The sequence below is a fragment of the Camelus dromedarius genome, chromosome 9, assembly GCF_036321535.1.
Source record: "Camelus dromedarius isolate mCamDro1 chromosome 9, mCamDro1.pat, whole genome shotgun sequence".
Lineage (NCBI taxonomy): Eukaryota > Metazoa > Chordata > Mammalia > Artiodactyla > Camelidae > Camelus > Camelus dromedarius.
In genome coordinates this window covers 65,963,920-65,989,577 of record NC_087444.1, presented here as the reverse complement: position 1 = coordinate 65,989,577, position 25,658 = coordinate 65,963,920, and the positions used below count along the sequence as shown (strand labels likewise).

At 39.0% G+C, this 25,658-nt stretch overlaps 2 protein-coding genes across 3 annotated transcripts in view; both read left to right on the top strand.

The window, feature by feature from the left end:
• Nucleotides 1-13,388, top strand: part of LOC135322099 (metabotropic glycine receptor-like) — a 38,978-nt gene extending 25,590 nt beyond the window's left edge. The window contains exons 1-8 of one of the 2 annotated variants that reach the window (XR_010382411.1): nt 2,718-3,099; nt 3,779-3,893; nt 4,056-4,229; nt 6,750-6,856; nt 8,158-9,834; nt 11,919-12,065; nt 12,679-12,730; nt 13,103-13,388. Coding sequence is in view for 1 of the 2 variants with exons in the window: in XM_064489644.1 (XP_064345714.1) it covers nt 3,779-3,855 (77 nt within the window). In the remaining variant the exon portion in view is untranslated. Of the gene's footprint in view, nt 1-2,717; nt 3,100-3,778; nt 3,894-4,055; nt 4,230-6,749; nt 6,857-8,157; nt 9,835-11,918; nt 12,066-12,678; nt 12,731-13,102 lie in introns of those variants that run through there. The other variant, XM_064489644.1, reaches the window with a different exon arrangement.
• Nucleotides 13,389-15,835: 2,447 nt separating this feature from the next.
• The window catches only part of LOC135318499 (ankyrin repeat domain-containing protein 26-like), a 54,229-nt gene continuing 44,406 nt past the window's right edge, over nt 15,836-25,658 (top strand). Inside the window, exons 1-7 of the mRNA XM_064489581.1 lie at nt 15,836-15,895; nt 15,984-16,171; nt 16,944-17,073; nt 17,434-17,495; nt 21,897-21,925; nt 22,110-22,182; nt 23,956-24,201. Of these exons, the coding sequence (XP_064345651.1) occupies nt 21,908-21,925; nt 22,110-22,182; nt 23,956-24,201 (337 nt within the window). The 5' untranslated portion in view covers nt 15,836-15,895; nt 15,984-16,171; nt 16,944-17,073; nt 17,434-17,495; nt 21,897-21,907. The remainder of the gene's footprint in view (nt 15,896-15,983; nt 16,172-16,943; nt 17,074-17,433; nt 17,496-21,896; nt 21,926-22,109; nt 22,183-23,955; nt 24,202-25,658) is intronic.

The following is a 25,658-nucleotide window of genomic DNA, read 5'->3' as shown; positions in this document are numbered from 1 at the left end:
GTTACTACGGAGGATGGGTTGAAGCTGAGTTTGTATTTAAGTTACACAGTCTGTCTCTGGCTCATCTTTGTTTCAAGGGTATGGCTCTCCCACACATCTGGTTTACAGCCTGGAGAGTTCTCTTTTTCTTTGGAATGAAATACTGTTGGGACTCTAGTTCTGTGCTTCAGAGCCAAATCTCCAGGCTCACACACTGTATATTTTCAAAATTTGACGAATACTGAAAGAAAAAGTTGACAGTGTGCTTAAAGCAACTTTTTGTTTCTCTAAGCATTGAGAAACTGAGAATTTCTGCCTGCTTTTTTGGAGGTTTTGACCTGTGTTCTTTTACCTTTACAGCCCCAGAAAACAGGAAGTATCCTGTTGACTAGACGAATTGTTGTTTTGGTTCTCTCAAGTTCCCTATTTGCTACCCTGTTTCTTCTAAGGGTAGTCAAAGCTTTTTCACTTTACATTTTCCCCTTAAAGGCTCTGTGCTAAGGCAGACTTCAAGTCTGGACAAATTAGATCTTGAGTCTACAACAGAAATTTGAAGGCTTTTATTTGCCTCAGTCCACATCATACGCCATTCAACAGAATGTGTACAGACCTTTTAAACTGAGGAGGGAGAGGACTGTGAGGATGGTGATAAAAGAAACACTAAGTTTTTTTTCCCCTTGAATTTGTTTTCATATCCCCTTTTGTGGTAGTTCACACATTTCCATTGTGCAGCTGATGTTGGCAGGGATGACAGATTTTTAATACTGAAATGGTGTGAAAATATTTCTGATAAAACCTGGAAAACAAATCTTTCCAGCACAGCCACTTGCCGACTGTGTAGGTTTCAAGTCCTTGAAGCTGTACCTTCTTGATACCTCCTTGTACTTTAATACATTGCATTGGAGCCGTCTACTTAGGTTTCTCAGTCCAGAGAAAAAATAAAACTACCTCAAGGACAATAACCAGTCCTTTTCATCTTTTATCCCCAGTACCTAAACACAGCTGTCATGTCGTCAGCACTCAAGAGATGTACAGTGATTTACCTTGATGAGAAAGAAGCAGAAACTGTTGTTTTGGGATCCGTTAGCTAAAGGTTTTTAACAGTTTAGGTCCTGTGGCTCTTCCGTATGAAGAGCAACATATAAAAAGAAGAGAGTTTAAAAATTTTTTCACCTCCCCAAGCCCGCATCATCTCTCCAAAGCCACATCTCCCCAAGTCCATGTCATCTCCACAAGTCACCATCATCTTCCCGAGCCGGCGTCATCTTTCTGAGCCTACAGCTCACCAACCCATATCATCTCCAAAAGCCCACATCTCCCCAAGTTCACATCATGTCCCCAAGCCCACATAATGTCCGCGAGGCCATGTCATCTCCCTGAGACCGTGTCACCTCCCTGGCCAGAGACATCTCTCTGAGCCCAGAACTCCCCGAGTCCACATCATCTCCCCTAGCCCGGTCATGTACCTGAGCCCACATCTCCCCAAGCCAACATCATGTCCCAAGCCCGCATCATCTATCCAAGCCCACATCTCCCGAAGGCTACAACATATCCCCAAGCCTGCATCATCGCCCCGAGCCCACGTGTCATGGGTGTTTTGTCTGTGTGTGTGAATGTCCTGTGAGATCACAGGACTCCTCAGGAAAGTGTGAATTCCCTCACTCGAGTATATTTAGAAAAAACACTCTTTTCAGAGGGTGCTGTACTGGATTACCTCCAAAGGTCTCTTTATGTACTCTGATCATGAAATTTAAAATGATATGGAGTCATTAATAATTGCTCATGATAATTGAATGATCCCCTCCTGCCCGCAGCTGTAGGTGTGGGCACAGAAGTGCCCCTGAGAGAGTCAGCTTTAAAACACTTGCCAGGTCCTGTCCACTCAAGACGAGCTCCCAGGAGTATCAGCCACTCAGGAGGAGCTGGTGCACCTCTGCAGTTTTGATCCAGGCAGGGCCAGAAACCATAATTAGCCAGCAGAGGGAGGAAGTATGGAGCTAGGCAGGAAGAAGAGGCCTGCCCTGCCTTCCACCCCTCCTGTAAGCGGTCAGCCAGCAGCGTGGCCTCGCTGAGTCACTGACGTGGTGCTTTAGTAGTTATATGGTTAAAAAGTCCTCAAATGTTGTACCATGCTCCTAAATAAATCTTGGATTGATTAAAGATTTAATTGGTGGAAATAAAAGCAAAAAATTAAATAAAAGTGAAGAAAGCGTGTAACATAAGGCTGAGCCACAGAGCAGGGGCAGCAGACATGCAGAAACACATTTTCATTTCATCTGCAGAGCGTGTGTTGGTTTCTCAAGTTTGTACTTAATGATGCATAATGCCACAGTCTCTGAAACCGTGAAAACAGCTTCCTGCTGTTTGCATCTGCTAAAGTCCATGGAGAGTGGCTGGGGCCCAGAGGGATGCGGAAAGGAATACAGTGAGGGATAAGGAGATGGAGAGGTTTTTGGTGGGGAGCTCTCTGGGGAACGAGGCCTTCAGCATCCTGTAGTTCCACCCTACTCTAACCACTGTCACATACAAACACGACTTTCTCAGGGGCAAGCCTCACTTCTGGAAATGTCCTGAAACACTCAGCCACCTAGCACTGACATCTGAAAGGAATCTAAAATGGCCCACAAGCCATTGCAGAGATTTGAAATGGCTTAGGCTCCCACGTGCACACGGGGCACACTGGGCCTCCGGGCCTCCGTGCCCACGTGCAGGGTCACTGGCTCTGGAGGGACAGTTGAGGGGCAGTTGAGGGTCAGGTCTGTTGCTAGGCTACGAGTGTTCCGGACCAAACATTCCAAGCCTCTGAGCTTCGCAGCCAAGGTGTGGCAGCGCGATCTCTGTGGCTTTTCCATAGCGCTAGCGCTGAGATTGGGAGGTGGCAAGAGGCCAAGCGGGAAGGGTGTGGTGTCGGAAGGCGAAAGGCAGGATCATGAAGAAAGTGATTAAGTTCACGAGCTGGGTGGGCCTCAGGAATCTTGAGAGACCTGAGCCTTCGTACATCACCGATAAGCGTGAGCTACCAAAGCTCCACAGAGCTGCATGTTCAGGCTATGATGAAACATTGCGGAAGTTGCTGTCACGTAAGAAAAATGCCGTAGACAGCAGAGACAAGAACGGCAGGTAACAGTGGCGGGACGGGGGGGTGGGCGGACCTGGGAGGAGCTGCCAACTATGGTTGTAAGACATGAATTTTAAATTGCCTTCCCATGTCAGAGATGTTGAAGTGTGAGAAAATGAACATGTTAGAAACATTGAAGTACGGGGTTGTCTCTCATCCTTGCAGCAGCAAAGTAGATATACTATTATTTAACTTAATTGAAATGTTGTCTTTGTGAAATAGTAACGTTAACAATTATAATATTACCTAACAATGATTGAGCTGTTTTGTTGTGCAAGAAACTGCCAGACACTCTGCATAGCTTTTCATTTAAGCTTCACAGTGGCGTCCTGTAAGATAACTACCACTTCATGCCCATCTTGTTGATGAGGACACGGAGGCACAGACAGGCTAAGTGAGAGCTAATGAGTGACAGTGTTAACGTAGGAGTCAGACCCAAGTTGAGCTGAATCTCAACGGCATGCCCTTTCTATTCAAACAGGTTGTTCTTCCATTAAAGTGGTGAGTAATAAGAGCTAATAAATATTGTTCTTTCTCCATAGGAAGAACTAAGATAAGAAGACTAAATGCTAGTTTTAAAGGGGTAGGAATAGCATGCTGTTGAATGTTTACAATTACATGAATAATTGTATCTTTGAACTAGTGTGCTCTATTCCCTAAAAAGTTCTCTCATGTTCGCAGGACTCCGCTACACTTGGCCTGCATCAGCGGCTGTCCAGGAGTGGTGGCTCTCCTTATCCAGTTCAACTGTGATCTGAATGCTCGTGACAAGGAAAGGACGACAGCTCTCATCAGGGTATGTAGCTGCCAACAGTGTCCACGTGAGATGGATTCGATTTAATTACTTAGAATAAAAATTAACTTATCTATTTTAAACATAACAAACTGATGGAACTTGGGGAATGTTAACTTGGAATGCCTGGCACTTACAGTCTGTTTCTTGGCATGATACCAACAGGCTGTACAATCCCTGAACAGGGGATGTGCCGGTATCCTGCTGGAACACGGTGCTAACCCAAATCTTGAGGACGGCGGTCAAAACACTGCTCTCCATTATGCCATCTTGGAAGAGAGTGTGTCAATTGCAACACAGCTGCTCCGCCATCATGCAAATATCGAGGCGATAAACAAGGTATAGCTCAACTAACTTTATTTACAAGATATTTGAAATACAGGTTCTTTTCTAGCTACAAGTGTTTTATTTATAGTAATATGTATACTGAATGCAATACATCAGGCCCTGTTATCATGGAAACAACTCCAAAGCCAAGGCCAGGGGCTAGAGGTAGTGCCCACAGAAAGGGCAGATCTCTGTCTCCCAGCCACACTTCTACCCCAGAAGGAAAAATCTTCCCCTTAGGAAGTGTCTGGGAGTGGGTTGCAGGCTCAGCGCCTACAGAAGATGAAGGCTTGCGGTGAGTGGAGTGATGTGAAGGCCTGGCTGCCTTCAGGGGCAGGTGTGCCACAGGGGATGGGTGGGAGGAGGAAGGAACACAGTACCCAGTAGGGGGAGCTGGGTGACTGCACCTGGGCAGGGGAGGCAGCAAGCCACAGGCCCTGAGCACCCCAGGATCCCAGGTCCTAGAATTTGGGCAAGTGAGTTCAGGTCATGTTTGATATCCGGCAGGGTCATTCGCTTGTGCTGGTGGCCACATGGCCCTCCATGTACACCTTGGGGTCTTCCATGCTTATATATTTCATATTCTTTTCCTTTATGGTTTGCTACAGGATCTTGAGAATAGTTCCCTGTAGTATATACAGTAGGACCTTGTTGTTCATCTATTTTATATATAGTAGTTTGTATCTGCTAGTCCAAAACTTCTAATTTATTCCTCCACCACCCCCTTCCCACTTTGGTAACCGTCAGTTTGTTTTCTATGTCTGTGAGTCAACTTCGGTTTTGTAAATAAGTTCATTTGTATCGTATTTTAGACTCCACATATCAAGTGATACCCTATGGGATTTGCCTTCCACTTTCTGACTGACCTCACTCAGTATGAGAATCTCTAGGTCCTTCCATGTTGCTGCAAATGGCATTGTTTCATTCTTTTTTATGGATGAGTCGTATTCAATTATATATAAATACACCATGCAAGATGGCAGTTTTAAACATCAAAACCCATGACATTAGTAACAAATTGGAATTGTTTTAATAATTTAGTTCTAGCCAGCTTCTTAACTAATTATCCATTTGATTAACAATCAGGCAGAATTAGATACAGGTAGATTGTAGTTTTAGTAGGCAATGGAAAAATTCTTGAAGGGGGTATTTTAAGCTTTTTAAAATGTATTTATTTTACAATATCTTATGTTTTTAATTGAGGTATAGTCGATGTACTATATTATATGTTACAGGTATACAGTTTTGTGATTCACAAATTTAACTATATGCTCCACTTATAGGTATTATAAACTATTGGCTCTATTCCCCATGATGTACAATACATCCTTGTAGCTTATTTTATGCCTGATTGTTTATGCCTTTTAATCCTTAATCTTAATTATACATTTCATTAACAATCAGGGAGAATTTGACACAGATAAATTGTAGTTTTAGTAGCATTGGAAAAATTCTTAAACTGGGTATTATGAGTCTTAATCTCAATTTTTATTACATCTTGGGGCCCAGTGTTTTTGTGTGTAAGACATATGATACTAAAGAAAGGCAATGTTTTACATACAAATACTTGATTTATACCGAACTGTTGGAAACACAACAAACATAAAAACACAAGTGGGCTATAGACTAAACATGGCCCTGGATATGTTCAGTTTGTCCCCACACATTGAGTCAACATTGAAAATTTAGCAGACTCGTGCAGAAATCTGCATTTCAGAACTTCTCCTGAAGAATCAAATCTGGTCCCCCTTGAGCCGAGGCTATTAGCAGACTGCCCTGCAGAGGTGGTCCCTTCTCAGTGGGACATGTGTTCTACGGTTTGCTGTCCTCACCTGGGACCTTCACTTACTCAGGTCACCTACATTGCTTCTGTAAACATTTGAATTTACAATTCCTGTTGTATAATATATTTTGATAAATATTTCAAGATTTTAAAGACACTCTATATTAATTTATAGTCTATTTCATATTTTATAATAATCCCTTAAGAGTGGGATGGGATTTTTCAAATTAGAATTTATAAGTTGGTTTAAGGAAACCTTTTTCTTTACATGCAAATAATCATATTCCCATTGGAATGTCTGCAAGCTTTATGAGATTAGTCATAGCTATAATTGGATAGGCTATGCATGTTGCAGACAATATGGTATCTTTCTACTCAGCATGGCTCCTTAAAAATGTTTGACTCAGTAGCTAAATGGTTCTCTCTGGAGCAGTGTTTAGAGGGTCAGAAGTAGTAGTTGAGCAGTAAGGTAACTACAGAATGCCTGATAGACACTGCGATAGAAGCAAAGGTTCTTGGAACCAGTGAATATCTTAAGTGAGTTTCAGAGAATGACTTTACAGGTAAACTTTCAAAGAGATCAAGGAGGAGCCTTTTAAAGGGAAGGAGCATAGAGGGGCAAAGAGGAAGGGGCTGCTTGTTATTTACTTTATAGTATATGTTTAAGTTCAGAGACTTAAGTTTTTAAATTCAGTTTTGAAAATTATATGTAATTTTGTACATTATCAACTGTTTTTGCTGTTTTACAGAGTAATTTGACACCATTTTTACTCGCTGTCAAGGAGAACAAAAAGGAAATGGTCAGATTTTTGATAGAGAACGGGGCAAATGTACATGCAGTCGACAACGTGCAAAGGTACAGTAGTTGGTTCTCTCTGTTTTTTTTTAAACCTTAATGATGTTCTAGAGTAATAACAGCCAATCAGAAAGATTAACTTAAGAAGAAGAGGATTAACTTAGAATCAACACATCATCAGTTAGGTAGAAGAGCAAATATTCTGCGTGGGTGTCACAAAGAACAGTATGCAGCAGGATTCATCTTCCTTTGTAATAGTGACTGATGTCATTTGCAACCTGATTTTCTTGGTCATGTGATCTTACAACAGTTCAGGGATTTCATTTTACTTTTATTAGTACGGACTTTAATTTTAATTTTGCTTATGAGACAGTGTAGAATTTCTTCATTCTTTTATAATTTTTTAACCACTTCCTGGCATATATTTTTGTCTTAAAAGATACATATTAAATAAAAAGGAGTTTGTTTTGTCTTTTGGATGACTCTGCTTTAAATTACTTTCTTTGAAGGATACTGATGTTATTAGGTTATCACTAAGTGAGTATCACTCAGTGAGTAACTATTACCAGATACTGTGGGTTCATCAGTTTTTATCCTTTTTCATTTCTAGTACATTTTAATGTTCTTAGTTTTAATTGATAATGGTAGGAGGAAGAAAAATAGCTCTAATTATTGAATAAACATTCCCTTTAAAGAAGACAAGTCATTGGTGGGTGATAAAGAGGAAAGAGCCGGGGTTTAGAGTCAGACGAGTTTGAATTCCCAGCTCTCCTGCTGGTCAGGTGTGTTGCCTGGGGGACATGACTTATCAACAAATATGTATCCTGACACGTAAAGGAGGGTCGTCGTACATCCTTCCAGGGCGGCTGTGCCTGAGAAAGACCATACGTAGACTATTCAGGTTAGTGCCGGGCACGTGCTTCTCAGCGTGTTAACTGCAGCCGTGACTAGTTTTACTGCCATTTTTATTCATATTACTGTTTTCAGCCTGCAGACAGCTTCTCCTTACGTGACCTCTAGCTGATTTTAAAGTACTATATTTCAGACTAGGGAAGAAATGGGGAATCCTTTGTTTAAATCTTTACCTACTTCAGACAAGTGACCTCAGCATCCTTTCCTGTCCATCAGAGGACTTTAAATTAGCAACTTCTACTGTGTGCTACCCAAGTAGGACAGGAGGCTTCTTTTTTATCCCTCCATTTTGGCCTTGGAGGTAATTTGCAGAGATGAGCACTTGAGCATGTAAATGGTCAGTTCTCCAGGGGTGGGCAGGATATTAACTTGGTAAAATAGATCAAGTTAACTGTTTAAGTGAAGCTAACTAAGTTCCTAAGGGTGAAGTTCTCTCTTTTTTCTTTTAGATCAGCACTCATCCTTGCTGTATTTCATGACTCCCCGGACATAGTCAAGTTACTTCTTCAGGAAGGTGTTAGTCCCTATTCTCAAGATTCACGCGGATGGTCTGCTGAACAATATGCTTATTCTAATGGGTTTGAACAGTAAGTGTTTACATTAAAATGCCAAGTATCTCTTAACTGAGGTTGGAAATGACCTAACTGTTACTTGTTATGTGACAGGTGAGAGTTCGTAGTTGGGAGCAGGCACTTTGGGGATGGCAGTGAGACACTCCAAATCATCAGCTGGAAACCAGCAAAAGGCCAGACTAGTGAGATGGAGCAGTGGGCACAGGGTTCTTTATCTCAGGCTTTGTAAGACCTTTATCCTTAGGGATCCTATTGTTCTCCATTTCATTCCAGTGTAACCCCTGTGCATGGAGGTACAAATAATGTCACATATCTGATTTTTCTAACTAATTCTTTAGGTCTTGAAATGTTTAGTTGAGCAGAAAATCCTGTATGTTCCTTTGGGGACTTTCTTCTATAATCTTCCTTTTGAATTTTCCAAGAGCCTGAGGGATTCCCTAAGATCACAGTGACAGTCCTCTCCCACAAGACATTGGGGCAGGGCGAGGGCATTCTAATCATTCTCTTGTTTCCCTTGATTCTGTTGCTGCAGTGTTGGTACTAAAACTGGTTTTAACAGGATCTCCTTGGCAGCTGAGTCTGGGGTCTGGACGTTGCTCTCTAAAGACCTTTACTAAAATTTTAAAAGAAGAAAAGGAAAAAGAAACTGGTCCTGCAGTCTGGTCATGATTGACCTCTGCTCCCGGGATGCCTGTGCTGATTCAGTTTCCGTGGTCTTCATGGTGATCGACACGTAAACCAGCGTGACAGCTTGTTTAGTTCTCATACATATGCTTGTATGAGGTCATATATTTATAAATAAGTTTAGCTACAAATTATATAGTAGCTGAGGTGCCCTGAAGTATAAACCACGAAGAACAGCTAATCACCATAATTTGTAACGTTGTCCTGAAAACTGCCACATTTAAATATTACACCTGTGAAAAAAACACACAGTGGGTTTTATTTGGGATTCTCAAATAGTTCCAGCATTAAAGTTCAAGAACAAATTTTTCCATTCTTCCACGCTTTCTCTGAGCATCTGGGGGGGTACATTATCTCATTAAATCTTCATAATACTCTTATGAGTATTAATAACCAACTGCCTAAGAAGACAGTAAGATCCCAGTTGTATAAAGGAAGACTTTGGGCTGAAGAGAAGCAGCTTTTCCAGGAACAAATAGCTGTTGGTTATAGAGCTGGGACTTCTGAGTTTGAGACACTTTCCATATGTCAGGCTCACTCTAGATAACTTACTGAGCTGTACTACCCTCAGTTCCTGACTACTTCACTTTAATTTTTTTCTTCTTTAATTACACATGCTAAATTTAAATGTTTGTAGATTGTACAAATTTGACGTATATGGGACAATTGAAGTTTTGATATCTCTGATATTATCTGAAATAATCTAAGAATTTAATACATTTGGTAATTATATTTCATATTAGTATTCAAGTAGTAATATTTATTTATCACATTATTTTATATATAGCATTTACCAGCTGATTGTCGACTACAGAGAAGGAAAGATACCAAATACTCCCTCTCAAAATAGCGATCTGGGACAGATTTCAGGTAATAAGTTACTCTTGTTGGTCCTACCATAGATAAGGAAGTAAGACTGAGGAACTTTTGATAATGAAAGAGCAGTAAAAAAAAAAAAGCCAGTGTGTAAATTTCATGTATGTTTTTATTTTTTAATTAAGTTTCTCTTAATGGTCTAGTATTCAGAATTATTTAAGAAGTTAATTGTAGGTAATTTAAAATCTGAGACAATACTGTCTGAAAAGAAATTCATTTATTTAATCATAGCCCCTGAAATCCCATATTATATCTTTGTGTAAATAAGGAAAACGTTTTTTAACTTTGTTGTACATTTCCTCTAACTTTATAACAAATTGGCCTTGGTATACAACTGGATCTTTAGTTTTTAAAGCGAATGGATTACATTGGGTGAATGAACGCTAGTTATTGCATAGTGATTATTCTCACTAAAAATGTTACTGTCTTTAAAACGGAACTCGGCAGTGCCTTCCTGGTGCTATAAACAAATGGCCAACAATTAGAACTGCACAACTGGGCCAGTGTGCAGCATACTAATAAGAGATTGTTTTTTAAAATACCTAGTGATAGCGCAGAAGTCAGAAAAGCAGTGCCTTGTTGAGAAGCACTGGTTACTTTTTGCATCATTATACCAACAAGGTCTCACTCGGTTGCCAATTTCATTCCTCATAAGTGCAGACAGAATGCGATATGTTGACTTCATGAGAGTGAGATGTTTTCTTCTTTTTGGGGGGGATACTTGTCTTGAAACTCTAATTTTCTTAGGAAAAGATTCTTTGTTGCCATTAGTTAAAGGGTTGTCATAATAAATACTCAAATAGCACAACTCAGGACTCAGCAAATTGCAATAAAAGCACAGAAATACTTCACATACAAAAACAAAAAACAAAAGACGACTGTTCTGCCTAGATGTGACCCCTAACGTGCTGTTCAGTCTGAACTGTATGAGGGCACCTTAAACTTAGTAGACCTCGATCAAGGATAGAACATCTGTTGTAGGAAATACAAAGATGGAATAGACAGAGTTTTGGCCTTCAAGGTGCTCATAACACAATAGAGTTGTCCCTGGTTAGTGTCTGTATGTTTTTTTAAAACAGGATTGTCAAAGAAAACATTCTTATCTGTGAATTCACCCACTTGACAGATGACTATCAAGTGTTTTAGGTACTAAGCACCACTCTGACGTTCCAGAATGCAAACAGGTCAAAAGCACAGTTCCTGGCCTCCAGGAGCTCGTTACAGTCATCACCATGTTTATGATTGACTTGACTTTATTCTGTGCTCTTGTGTCCCAGAGCCCACTAGGACTTTGTAACTGTCTTTATGTATTTTTTATTGATATTTAATATGTCCCAGATTCTTTAAGTGCATGGTGAGGAAGGGAGTGTTTTAAAAGTGGGTAGGATGTCAGGTAAGCATGCAGAGCGAGTAGAAGTTTGCCAGGGAAGGAGGCAGAAGGACAGTGTTTGGTGGGCAGAACATCTTTCAAGATTACATTTGGTAGAAAGGACAGCAATGCAAACACTAAGATGTGCCGGTGAACTTTGCAGGATCTATGAGTTTCATTTTGTTGGTGCAAAAAGGATGCTGTAGGAATGGTTGGGAACGAGGTGACTACCTAGCTCAGGCACGCTTCTGAAAGCCTTTCTAGTACTATAGGAAGGAGGAGGTCTGCTGTAGACCTTAAGAAATTTGTCAGAATGCTTTTAGCTGCAAATAATAATAGGAGACCTAAGTAACAGTGGCTACAGCAACAGGAACCAGGGTTGTTTAGAAGGTTCAGTGATGTCATCAGGATCCCAGATGCTGTCCCTCCTTCAGCAGTGAGGCTGCTGGCGTGTGATGTCGCCTTTCCTGGTCTGCTGATTGGCAGCAGCTCCAAGCGTCATCTTCTCACATGACAGTATCCGCAGGCGAGGAGGGCTGCTTCTCTCTGCATGTTTTCTGTTAATGAGGAAGAAAATAGAGAGGCTGCCGGTAGGCTTCCCCTAGCATCTCACTGGCTGTGTTACATCACATGCTCATTCCTAAACGCCACTGGGGAAGGAGATGTATTTACTGGGATGACCGCAGAATAATCATTTCTCTTTTTGCAGCTGAGAATGTACCTTCTTCGCATACTGGGGCAGAAAATACCCAAGAAAAGTTGCAGTTGTCCAGCAAGGACAACGAAGAAGACATGGTTGCCGAGCTGGGAGCCAGCAATGGCAGCTGCACGGATTCACTGAAGAGTGTTGAGAAGAGTAAGAAGATTTGATTTGAGTCTTAGGGTTTCCTGGTTATGACACAAAGCAGGGATGCACAAGCTTTTTCTATAAAGGGCCAGAGAGTCAATATTTTAGGCCATGTGGTGTCTGTCACATCTTCTCATGTCTGTCATTGCAGTGTGAAAACAGCCCTAGGCCATATGTGAGTGAATAGGGATGACTGTGCCCAGATAACACGAGGCTGACAAAGCCAAATGGCAGGGTGGGTTTGTCCCATGGGTATCATCCAGAAACACCATGCTATGTAAGTTTGACATTGTCAGTTTATGATACTGATTCTACTAGTGATTATCATTTTTTTGAGAGTCTCATAAAGTTTGGTTGGGATTTTGGTCCTTGTAAGCAACAGTTCACTATAAGATAGCAAAGTTTGTGAAATATCTTTTTTTTTTTGATAAATGTAAAGGAGGGGAAGTGGTTTTTATTCATTAATTACCCACCAGGAGTATACTCAATATTCACTCAAGTGTGTAGTCTCCAGGTGTGGTCCCAAAGAAATGCTTTTTAACAAAACATTGGTCTTATACTATTAGTATTCTGTATTTTTCTATTGCTGATACAAAATCTATTTTAATTTTCTCTTTAATAGAGACTTTAAGGGTTAAGTTTCCATTGAGGATTGAAGATCTCTCTGTAAGCAGGTAGGATTTTGTGGATTTTTAAAAATTATATGTTGACTAAGGGAACACAGAGAAAAGAAACAAGGTTTGTTGAGTGTCCTACTCTGGGTTAGACACTGTGTTGTGTACTTCACATTTGTTACCTCATATAGTTACTGCAACAGCTTTGCAGAGTAGCTGTGCTGTTGTAGCTTACTTCTAGGTAACTAGGCAACTGTAGTTCAAGGAGGTTGACTAGTTGACCCATGATTCCTTGGTTAACAAGTAGTTGACCTGTGACTTGACCATCAGGCAGCCTGGCTCCCAAATCTGCTTTCTTATCCCTCAGCATAGACTTTTGTTTCTTTAAAGAAATGAACTCACTCATTTTTGATGTGTATTTTTGCTCCAAAGTGTTTCATCCATATATTGTATTGATGATTCATGGCATTCAGCAGATGATGACGCAGATCTTGCTCCGAAGGTAAAGTGCTCTCTTGTGAAATTAATTTTTCTGCTCTGAATTTAGTTTTGTGTAGTATTTACTCTTAAAATTTAGCAGTGGTCTGCCTATCATTGTTCTATGTTTGTGTTGGAAAGTTGGTCAGAGTAAACCATTTTATAAAAATACGACTGCTTGATTTTTTCTTTTCTTATTTTGGTAAATACTGAAGATGAGGCTGAAGCAAATTGGACCAGAAAATATATAGTGACAGGAAAACTGTGCTGTGAAAAGTTTTCCCACGATAGAGGAAGTGTGAAGCTTGGCCAAAGATAGGGGTTCTTTGACTTTTAAACCACACTGATGGCACTTGTATAATACTCGTGCCTCAGGGACATCTTCAGTGCACACAGCTACTCTCTGTGATAATCATGGGCTGTTCCTGGGGCCTTTAAGTTCCAAAACTATGTAGCATGTGTCTTTTTTTTCCCCCCGCCTTGGACACTTTTTATTTTCATAGCATAGGGTTTTTAGGAAAGAGGTTTTTTTGTTGTTGTTGTTTGTTTGTTTTTAACCTCATTTCTACCTTTGGTTCTGCATTAAGACTAAAATAATAGTTGAAATTCTAGAAATTTAGACATTAAAATTCTGTTTCTCAAAACCCATATTATAAAGAGATTCCTCTGTGTTTTCTAAATTATCCCATTAAGAGTTCATTCAAAACTCTTCATCTAATTGAAGAATACATGTTTTCCCTAAAATAACAATCAGCTCTCTAGGTAGACTCTTAATAACAACCATATGATGAAACCTACTTCAGAATTCTTTTGTATTATAGTTTTAAAAAGTATGTCCAGTCCTCGTGTCCCATTCAAAAATTTCAAGTTTCAGACATTTTGTAGTATAGTTATTTACATATTCATTTTATAGCCCCTGCTTCAGTATACTCCACTAGAGAGTAGGAAACGTAATTGTGCATTTCCTGGAGCACCTAGAATAAGGTCTTAAATATAAGAAACATTTTAGTATCTTTTGAATGTGAATGCATGAGGAGACATGGAATTCTGTATCATGTTGCAGATAATATAAAATGCACACTCTATCATAATGAAATCTATCAGATGGTACAGGTAATATAATATGTGTACTATGTCATAATGAAATCCATTTGATTTCCAAAAATATGACTTAAATTTGTATTCCCTCTGTTTAGGTTGTAAAAGTTCAGTTGTTATGAGAGGAAATATGTCATAAATGCCGAGGAAATAGATAAGAAGTGTATGATAAATAGGAAAAGGTTACAGTCTGTTTTTCAGTATCCACCAATTGTGAGCTTAGAATTTGAGATGAAAACTCTTTAACCTTCTTTTTAGCCCCATCTCATGTTCTATTCAATATATCTTTTCAAGCTATGTATTCTCCTTAGAATCCTGATTATCAGTTATCTCTCTGGAAAGTTGATGTGTTAGGAACTTTGAAAAATCTATTTTTCTCTCTCCCTAATAACAATTTACAGCATTCAGGTAGTGAGAGACGACCATGTTCAACTGAATGCCTAACAGTGACAAAATTTAACCCTTTATTATAGTAGTATTGACAAACAAACAGTTGTAGAGAAATTCACGTCAGTATTACTGGGGATACACTATGAACAAAGTCCTCTGTTTTATATATATGTTTTATATACAATATATTTTGATATTTTTAAAAAATTTGCTGAAGAACAATATATATACTTGCATATATAATTTATATAATTTTATATAATAAAAAGGTAAAACAGAGGCTTTCATTGATAGTATGTACCTAACAATACTCATACATCACTGATCTATTATATATATAAATACTGAAATATATATATATCCCCACATGCCTTGTTATAATTACATTTCCCTTTTTTTCTTGCCTTATGTTTGTTCTTGACTAGTCATGTCTCATGTTGCCTTTTCTTCCTCCTCCCCCAATTTTTTTTTATTGATTTGCCCCAAACCTAATATTTCTTTGCAGAAAACACTTCTTCAGTGTCTGTTCTTTCAGTCCATCTCACTCTGCCTCTGTGACTGTATTTAGTTACAGCTTTCTGTTTACTATGTGTGTGGCTCTCACTCATGAGTCATTGCCCTTCAGAATTACTTTTGTTTTTAATTCCTCTTTCATAGAAGTAGCTGAATTTAAACAATCATTTGTCTTTAGCATTTTGGCAAATGGAATACAAGTAGCTTATACTGTTTGCTGTTCTAACTCATCCAAATAAGATACTGCTAAAAAGTAAACTCTCATATTTCCCCCATGAGAGATCATTCACACATATATAAATCATGCAAGCACATTTCAAAATAGAACAATTACTTTAAATTTCTTAACGTTAGTTTTTTCAATAGGACTCTAAACTGTCAGGGATAAGTTTTTGTTCTAGATCATTTTGGTCAAGAAAGTCATCTAACGGATCCCACAGTGTTTGTATAGTAATCAATGAGGGGTAAGGAAAGTAACATTTTGGGACTCCTCAGATCATCTCTCATAATCCTCACCCCATGAGAAGATGTAGGTTGGTAAAGGTCAGAACCAGGATTTGAATCCATATCTGAATGACTCCAAAGCCAGTGCTCTTTGTGTTAGATCCTCTAGGAATGGGGAATGTTATAATTATTTTATTCAATTTCATATTTCTTGTTCTTAAAGCTGTTATTTTCTTCCCTAGAATGTCTGGCATCCAAGGTTCACAAAGCCGATTCAGGCCTGGCAAGATCCCACGATAAACAGTGAGTTATTTGAAGAGTGTCCTTCTTGTGTTTTCACTGACTAGAAATTATAGATAATCTCATCTACCGTACCTTGTTTTCACTACAGCAGAGGCAAAAGATGGTGTTTTGAAACCAGGAACTAGCACCTCCTTTGAGGACAATAATTCTGATCATAAAAATGAAGATGTGGTTACAACCTTTCCCGAACCATCAACCGAAGTTCCAGGCTTTTCTCATCCTGCCTTCAAAGCACCGGAACCTCTCCCATCTTCAGCAGTCTTTGGTGTTACAGAGGTAAGCCGTTTTATTTTTAACTTGTTCCTCCTGTGCTTTTTCCCATACCGTCCCCCTGATTCTCATGGGGATGAAAAGGATCCTACACAGAAATGGAAGTCCTCAAGATCACAATAGAAAACAGAGTGATAACAAGAGAGGCACATGTGCAGGACTGAGATTTGTAAAGTTTGGTGGCAATAAACAGTTCTCAAGTGTGCCATTAAGAAAGGAAAGAACAAGAAAGCAACTGAAAAGAACAGCTGAATGAATATGAAGATGGGCAGGAGTACAAAGGGGAAGGATTCATTTAATAAGGATGAGATTAATATAAAGATAAATGAGTGTCAAAATGAGAGAGATTATTATACACGTACAGCAGAAATAGTGGGGTTAAGTGAGAGCGGGAGCTCTATAGTACAAATTATGATGAGAATAATCTCAAATTCAAATTAAGGGAAGGAAAAGTCAGGTCATGGAAAATGCTCAGATTCTTCTGAAGGACATAGAGCTGATTTTATGAACAATGGAAAGAAAATTTGATCCTCACCTTTTTTCTTTTTGGCTATACTTGTCTGTGTTGATTCATTTTCATGTGTCTCTACCTCTCCTAGAATATAGAGCAGAATCTGTCTTTTATACATATTGCCAGCTTCTCCCAGGATAATGCCTATGATCTCATGGATACAGTAAATATATGTTGTCTTCCTGACTGATTGACTGAATGACCAAGTGCAGGAATATGATGTTTTCTGAAGTTGGGTTTTTGTTACATTTTGTTTTGTTTTTATAGGAAGAAGCAGCAAAGCCAAAAACTGGGGGAAAAGAGAACGGCACTCGGACTATTAACAGTGTCCTAAAGGAGCAAGCAGATCATAACAAATTGGTTTCTATTGATGGAGCACATAAAAATGACAAAGGTGGTAAGTTTGTGCACATCTGTGGATTTCCTTCTCTGCTTAAAAGCTAGTATGGTTGGAGGGGGGAGGGTATAGCTCAATTCCTGGTACCTCAATTAAAAAAAAAATAATGTAAAAAATCTGAAGTGTGTAGATCCAAATATGATACAATTTTCTTTTCAAGTGTCTTTCTTTTGCCACCTTTCTTCATAAATATCCCAACTATGACCAAGATTTCTTCCAGAAAATGCTTCAACCCTCTGAAATTCTTCCCTGCCACTTTATTTTACTGACATAGTCATGAATGAAGATACGCTTATATATGTATTTCAACTTCCCAGTCGTACGTGTTCTCATTAATGTATCTGTGACTACATTTTGTAGGCGCAACCTCAGCATTAGGATTAGAAGAAAAGGAAGCTGTAGAACCATCCTGGGACTCTGAGGTACTGTCTTCTATTATTATTATTTTCTAATATAAGCATTGCGTGATGTTAAAACATAAATGGAGGGATGTTTTGACTTCACTTTCTCACCTTTGCATTTGCCCAGCAAAATTGTTCCCTCATATTTTTAACCTGCACTTAGTAAAATCATTCCATGCTACATGTCATACCACTGCAGAGTGAACTTCTGTTAATTTTCCAGACTCACCTAATGAAACGGGTGTATGTAGTGCAAAAACCAAGGCTTAGAAGTCACAGGGAATCAGTTTGGGCTCTGAAGTTATATTTTCTAAAAACTAATGAATTATTCTTGGTCAGCCTGTGACCAGATGTTTGTTTCTTTGTTATAAATGGATGTGTAAAACTCCTAGTGAGATTCAGAGAGAAACAAGTTACATTTAAAAAAAAAAGTGTTTTTTTTGTTTGTTTAACCACTTTGACCTTGAAAAGACAGTGCCTGTGACTTGAAAGTGTTATTATGTTTGGATTGTCAGGTAGATCTGCAACGAACATTTCAGGAGAAGGAAAAGCATGGGGAATAGTAATAAATACATGGTGTTAAAATGCCAGCAGTTTGGTTTAGTGATGTTTTACTGAGGACAGCCCAGTTTGGGCAGGGAAAGTAGCGTGCACTGAGTACCTTTATGGCGACCGAAATGAAGGAAGCTAAGTGCAGGGTAGTGGTGACTTATTCCAAAGTGATAGCCGTGGAAAGAGGTCAGAAGAGCCTCAGCCCTTGGATCTCGGCAGCTCCTGCCTAGTGGCACAGCACTGTACATGTAGTCAGCAGACGTGGTAGCATCCTGGTTGTGACCCACTGTGGGATCTTGGGAAAACTTGTCTGACTTGTTTGAATGTCAGTGACCTCGTTCAAAAACATGGTACTGACACCTACCCCTCAGGTTATGTGTCATGAACAAAAATGTGGTAACAAATATGAAAACAAATTGTCAGCTGTAAACGGTGCTATAGAAATGTAAGACAGAATGATGACAGTGGCCACTAGTGACCTACTAATATCCTGAGGACGCTTTTTTAAAATCTGAAGGATGATAAGATGGGAAAGTTAGAGCGGGCACGGGATTTCTCATTTGGGGTATGTTGAGTGTCGGTGGGCTGTTATCGGACATCTCCGATAGGTATATAGTGCTTTGGTACTTGGTGACCTCTGGGGATTTTAGATGTTTTGACCTTAAATAAATTCCTGTTCCTGAACACCAGCTATGCATCGGGCCGTTAGACACTTAATGTAGCAGTTGAGGAGTTAGGCTGTAGTGGCAGGAACAGAAGAACAAGTAAACAGGAACCATTTTTCAGGGACAGTAAGTCCTTCTATGAGGAACGTGGAGAGAGTTAGGTTAGACAACAGTGGGGGGGTTTGTAGTTAGGACTGGGGTGGAGTAAGGGTGGAATTTAGGTAGTCAGACAAGAGCTGAGTGTGACCAAAGCTGCCAGGTGACAGACAGGAAGGAGCCAGCACACGAAGGTCCAGGGGAGGGATGTTCCGGTCAGAGAGAACAGCGGGTCCCGTCTGCTCATCACGGTGCTCCAGCATCTTGGAGTGGCCAGGAAGCAGCAAGTGGGTAACCGTCCTTAGCATCACCTTTATCATTGGTGTGTGTAGAAAAGACAACGTGCATGATAAGGGCCTGGCATGTGCAGATGGTCAATAAACAGTGTTCTTATTCTTCCCATATTAAAGTAAAGCTTATGGTACTTTTTGAAGAGCTGCATAACTACATTTAAAATTTTTCTGCTGTTAATTTAAGCATAAATGTTTTTCTTTCTACTTTGCTACCTTATTCAACTCTTTTTCCTATCAATGAAAGTTTTATCAAATAATAGTTAGATTCTGCTAAGCCTTTGTTTACTGAAGTGTAGCAGTTTCCACAGTGTTCTGTTAATACTCAACATGACAGACTCCAAAGCTTCTTTTCATGCCAAGTGTGTTATTTTAATACTAAAGTCAATATCTGCCCTAAGAAACATTTTAAATTTATAGCACATATGCTTATTAAAGGATATATTTAAATATGTATATTTTTAATTTTATTTTTTATTGAAGTGTAGTCAGTTTACAATGTTAGTTTCAAGTGTACAGAAAAGCAATTCAGTTATACATATAAAAACATGTATTTTAAAAAAAAATCCTCTTCTTTTGTTGAGAAATGCAAAATGGAATTAGGTGTTTTGAAGTTAATTCTTTGTTGAAATCTGCACATGTCAGTATTTTGTCTGTGAAAATATTTGCTCTGGATTTCCATACTCAGTTCACAGAGTCAAAAGCCAACTGAAGATAAAAGATAGACTTGATCTAGAGAGTGTATATGAAATTTTCTATTTAAATGTTTAAGTTTCTAGAGTATGCTTATCTTGTTTTTTAATCTAATTGCTTTTAAAGTAGGAAATTAAAAAATAATAATAATAAGGTAGGAAACAAATATTTTCTTAGAAAGGGATTAGGAAATCTTTATGCAATTCATTATTAATATTAATTTTAACAGAGTACCACCAAGGTTCAACTACCGAACTATGTTGATCAGTTATCTGGAGCTGCAGGTCAAGGAGAAAAAAATACATTAAATGGACAAATAGAAAGTAAGCACTGTATTTTATAAAAAAGTCATTTGACAGAATGTTGATTTAAAACATGAATTCGGATATATTCTCTCAGCCAAAGAAAATCACCTTTTGAACATATAGCGAGAAAAAAGAGGAGAAAAAGAGGTAAATTGTATATCTTATCAGGTGTCAGCAATGATTATAGTAGAATGCTGTTTGAGGAGCTCAGTTGTTAGTTTTCTTTCAAGATGCTCTGTGATCTGAGGACAGCCAGGAAATCAGGAGGAGGGAAGGATGGAGTGAAGAATGAGAGAGGCAGGGAGGAGGGGAGTAAATGAATTAAAGGGAAGGGGGTCCCTGGCAGGAGGTGGTAATGTAGAATAGTTCTTTAGAAGAAGGAAGAGAAGAGTGTTTGAGATGAGATGGGTATGAAGTGAGCTTCTTCCAGCACCAAAGCTTGTCCGGGAAGCACAGCAGAAAGTTCCACTCCCCCGGCCCCCCGATCATTAGGAAGGCGGTGAGGACTGCGGTACCTGATCACGCAGAGCTGGGGGTACCTGCCGTGGATGAGCATAGGCATGTGTGGTCAGCTGTAAATGTCTGGACCTTCGTGTCATGCAGCGTGTTGCTGCCATATAGGATGGTGTCTCAGAGGCCAACAGAAGAGTGGGAAAGAGGAAGAGAGCACGGTGCATTCCGGGGAGGTCAGGGGAGCTGGAGCCTGGTAAAGAGTCCGTTGGAAAGTCTGCAACTTCTGATGCAGCTTTTGGGGAAGTGTTACAGGGAGGCGCGTGAGGCAGGATTTCAGAAGGCTCAATTAAGTCCAAGTGCTGTAGAAGCAGACTCGGTATAGACCAGAGTTTCTCAAATTTTACTCAGTCACCTGGGGACCCAGTGAAAACTGCACATTCTGAGCAGTTTCTAACAATCTCAGGTGATGCCCTCATTGCTGGTCTTCAGACCACGCTCAGAGGGTAGACTTGTGTATAGAGGAAACAAAAGAAATTAATAAGCTTCTTTCCATAAATGTTAAAGTTGTTATTTTCAGTGAATACTACAAAGGTTTTGAAATATAAAAGACTTTTAATATCTAATAATTCTGTGGCAATTAAATTTTATTTTTGATCATCAGATTTCAATATTGAAAACTCAGTATACATTCTTTCTTGCATGAGTGGATCAAGAAACTTCAATGGCTAGAGGATCCAAGAAATGTAGGCATACCAATAGCCCATGTGGGTATGGAAAAAATAAATATTTTTATGAACTATTATTCTACAAGTGTGTATCCAAGCTGATCAATTCATCACACTTTGATGATAAGTGAATTGCACTTTCAAATGAACTGCCATCACAACTGTGGACTTCCTAAATGATAGGACAAGTTGAAGAGCATGATAAATACTTGTAGTCTAATGGTGTCAGTCGCATGAACGCTGTGCTGTTGCATTTTACCATCAGCTTTCACATTGGTCTTCTTGGAGCCCTGATTTGTTCTTCTGATTAAAGATCGCTTTTCTCCTCCTCAGGCAGCATGTTCACATTGGTATATGTGCACGTTTCTATCTTATAAAGTCATTTGAAACATAATCGTACTTTTGAAATCTCAACTGCATGTTTTTTTAAACCTATATTCCTGTTCTTTATTCAGTATCTATAATAGATTCATATTTCTGTCTTGTTGCTGTCCTAACTGCCCCTCAAAAACAAAACACCAAAACCTAATGTACCCATTTCCAAAGCAAGCATGAGGATTGCGCTCAGTACTAACTCTGCATGAATGGATAGTTGGCTTTCATATTTACATGTAATTGATTATGTGTCCCTTTTGGCTTTTAGATTCTACTGAAATGCATCCTAACTTGAAGGTAAAAACTTTTATACTTTTATCATGAATTTTTTTTTAATGAGGTTACTGGGAATTTAGCCTAGGACCTCATGCACTGCTAAACAGGCACACTTCCACTGAGCTAGACACTCCCCCCCTTAAATTATTGCTACAAATTTTATCAAATGTACATTATTAATCGGTTTGTTTCAAAAACCATTCAGCCTGCCGTTGGAGTGAAAGATTCTGTTCCTAATAAACCAGGAGGAATGAAGAATTTACAAACATTCAAATCAGGTAAATTTTGCAATACAAATTTAACTCTGAAATGAAGTACAGTCTTCTTATTCCTAATTCCTTTCTTTTTTTCAAATATAATTGAAAGATGACATAAATAAGACAGATGTTATAATTGGCATCCATGATTGAATAAAATATATAAGCATAAGAAAAAGATTTTTTTAAATGTGAGTTTTGACTCAGATATTTCTATTGATGTTCGGAGACACTGAAGTGCTCAGTTTGGTATCCCCATATTTCTTAGGGATTCTGAGAGATTGATTATTAGGTTCTAAGGTTTTTCCAGAGTTTTAAAATGCTTAACTGAATTCTGACCTTTACGTAGGTTAAAGCTTCACTAGCTAACAGATCAGTCATATTTCACTTTAATTAGTTTAGTGCTGTCACATTGATGATATTTATTTATTTCTGTATTTATTTATTAATGGAGGTCCTAGGGATTGAACCCAGGACCTTGTGCATGCTAAGCATGTGCTCTACCACTGAGCTATTTCCCTTCCCCAAAGATCTTAAGCCAACTGGATGTTTTGATTAGCAGTGTGTGTGTGTGCAGGGGGTGGTGTCTTTGATTATTAAAAATGATGGAAGTAATTAGTCCTACCTTAATATTTGGTAGACACGATCTTTTAAAACACTAATCCTGAAAGTTTTGGGGTTTAGGATTCTTTTTAGACTATTAAAAATTATAGACACTTCCAAAGAACTCTTAAGTGGTTTGTATCTATTGATGTTTAGTATATTAGAAACTAAAACTGAAAGATTTAAAATACAAGCACACACAAACATTCCATTAGCCATTAGAGCTATGATGTTATCACATGTCATGTATCTGGAAACCTCCACTGCACACTTAATGGAGAATGAGAATGAAAATAGCATTCAGTATTATTGTGAAAATAGTTTTGACATCGTGGACTCCCTAGATGGAGGGAACATGGGGCTGCAGGGCTTCTCAGATGACACTTGAGAACTGCGGTTTAAACAGGGTTCATGGATGTGAAATGATACAGGGGCCCTTGTGATGAAACGGGCTTTAAAGTTCACTTCTACATTTCTTACCTTTTTTTCTTTAACTTTTCTTAAAAAGTTTAAATCTGACAAATTAATTCTTTTAAAAAAAAGGAAAATATTTTTGTTACATATTTCCTGTCTCGTGGCACCCTGTACTCTTTGGATCTAGTTTGTACCTTGACTTATCCTATTTTTCTATGGAAAAAATTAGTCACTCAAGGCTATCCTTTCTTAAATAAATTGATGATGTTTATCCAAGCCTTAAGGGAAGAATTCTGAAGATATTGGTACACTGAGGAAAGACTGTGTCATTGTAATTAAAGTAGTAAGGTTCATTAAGTTTTCTTAAACACATGTCTCTAGGACACAATACTGCCATGCATATTTAAACGTCCAGTAAACGGCTGGTTAGACATACATTTTGTTAATTAAAAAAATTCATATGTTGAAGACTCATAATTATTCATAAAGCTCTTATGGAATATAGACTGTTTAATAGAGAGTGTGAGTTAATCCAAATAAGTGATAATAGAGAATTAAAAGTAGAAAAAAGAGAGACAGTGGCTCCCTATGTGAACAGCAGTGACATGTAAAGTACAACCAGCAGGGAAGGAGCAGTGTGTTTGGGGGGAGAGGAGGATGTGGGGCTGCGGACAGACGTGGGGCTGCTGCTCTGGAAAGACAATTCGTACAAGTTAGTCAAGTTTGTATTGTTATTCACATTCTAATAAGTGGAAACTTTGTTTTCGGATTCTTCAGACTGGGATTCTACTAGTTTGAGACCCAATAATGTGCCTGGTCAAAGAGCTGAGCATTTGGAAGTCAATAAAAGTCCGTCGCTATCACAATCAGTGACCAAAGACCAGTCAGCACCCACAGAACTGAGGCAGACGGCCCTAGTAGATAAAGACCAGATGAATATTGGAGCCGTGTCTCTGTCAAAAAATGCAGCGCTCCGTGGCCTGCGTGAATCACAGCTGCCAGAGAACAGAAGCAGCAAAGAAGGTAATAAAGCAGCACAGAGAGTTAGCCGTATTCCACCTGTGCGTGGCTTCGCCGCACTCTGACTTTGCAGAAATCACTTTGTGTCAGGATCTCTTTTGTGTTTACTCCTTTTATGCTACCTAGAACCAGACAATGCCTTTTGGCATGACATTTACATTCATCCTCTGACCAAAGCAGCATATTAAATAGCAAAGAGGGTTAGGAGAAAGTAAGTTCGTTGAGACTAGTATTCAGCACAGTCCTGAGAGCCGGTAGGAGGATGGTGTCTAGAGATTTCTGACTGGTTGGGAAACCTAGGTGGCCATCCACAGATTCCCTTCTCAAAGTATGGTTTCTTAGCTTTATTCTTATCTAGCTCTGAATTTATAAATAGTAGTTACAGCTATATTCAGCACGTAGAGTGATCTATCTCAAATGCACACATGACCATGAAACACTCTTTAAAGCATATTAATGTCCAGGCATCTTACAGGGACAGGCAAGGGTTTCGTGGTCTGACTTCTGCCTGGCTCTCCATCTCTAGCGCCCTCTGTCTGTCCTTTGCTCTGCTGTTCTGAGCTGCTGGTGATGCCCTCCTCATCTGCCCTGGATTTCACACAAATGTTGACCCTCTCTCGTGCGTCTCTCCCTTCCTGCCCAGCCTTGCGTGTTCTCTTGCTCTCCTATCCCGCTTTCCTGGGAAGCTGGCTGACCTCACTGCTGAAGTCTCAGCTCAGCATTCTCTCTAGAAAAGCCTTCCCTGACACCTATTATCCACATTCTTCTTTAAACTCCAGTGACTACTGCTAAAGCAGGAACTCAATAAGTAATTATTGAGTAAAATAAATAAAGACTGTTTCTACAAAGGTACTTTTAAGAGTTTGTCCTCTACAGCAAAGGACCAAAGAGGATAGACATGTAAGGAAATAGTTTACAGCTCAGCTGATGAAGATACACTAGAAAAATCTGTGAAGAACCAAGGTAGCTCCAAGGAAAGAGATCCCTGTGTCTCTGTAGAAAGATAGCTGTAATCAAGGAGGACTTCACAAAGCAGGCTGAGTCTTAAAAGAGGAAAAGAAATTTGTCACAACAATAGAGGGAAAGATTTCAGATTAAGGAAAGATAAAAGCATAAAAAGTAACAGTAATTTTGGGAACCATGAATAGCATTGCTCTTGAAGCTTGGTATGTTGTTAAAAAGGTAGTTAGGAGGTAGAGAATAGAGTCTATTGTGACTCTGTATGTTTCTACTGTATTTTTAAATTTTGTACTATTTCTCTTTGTTTTGTTCATGTCTGGTGGATGAATTTGTGAATGAAACCTTGAAATGTTTGTGTGCCTTTAATCTGGTAACATCTAGTATTTCCCAAACACTTCCTTGAAGTTTTAGTTAATTAGAAGTATTACTTAAAGAAGTAAATATTCAGCTAAAGATTAAGCTTAATTTAAACTGTCAACTGATGTAATGTTTTTTATCTA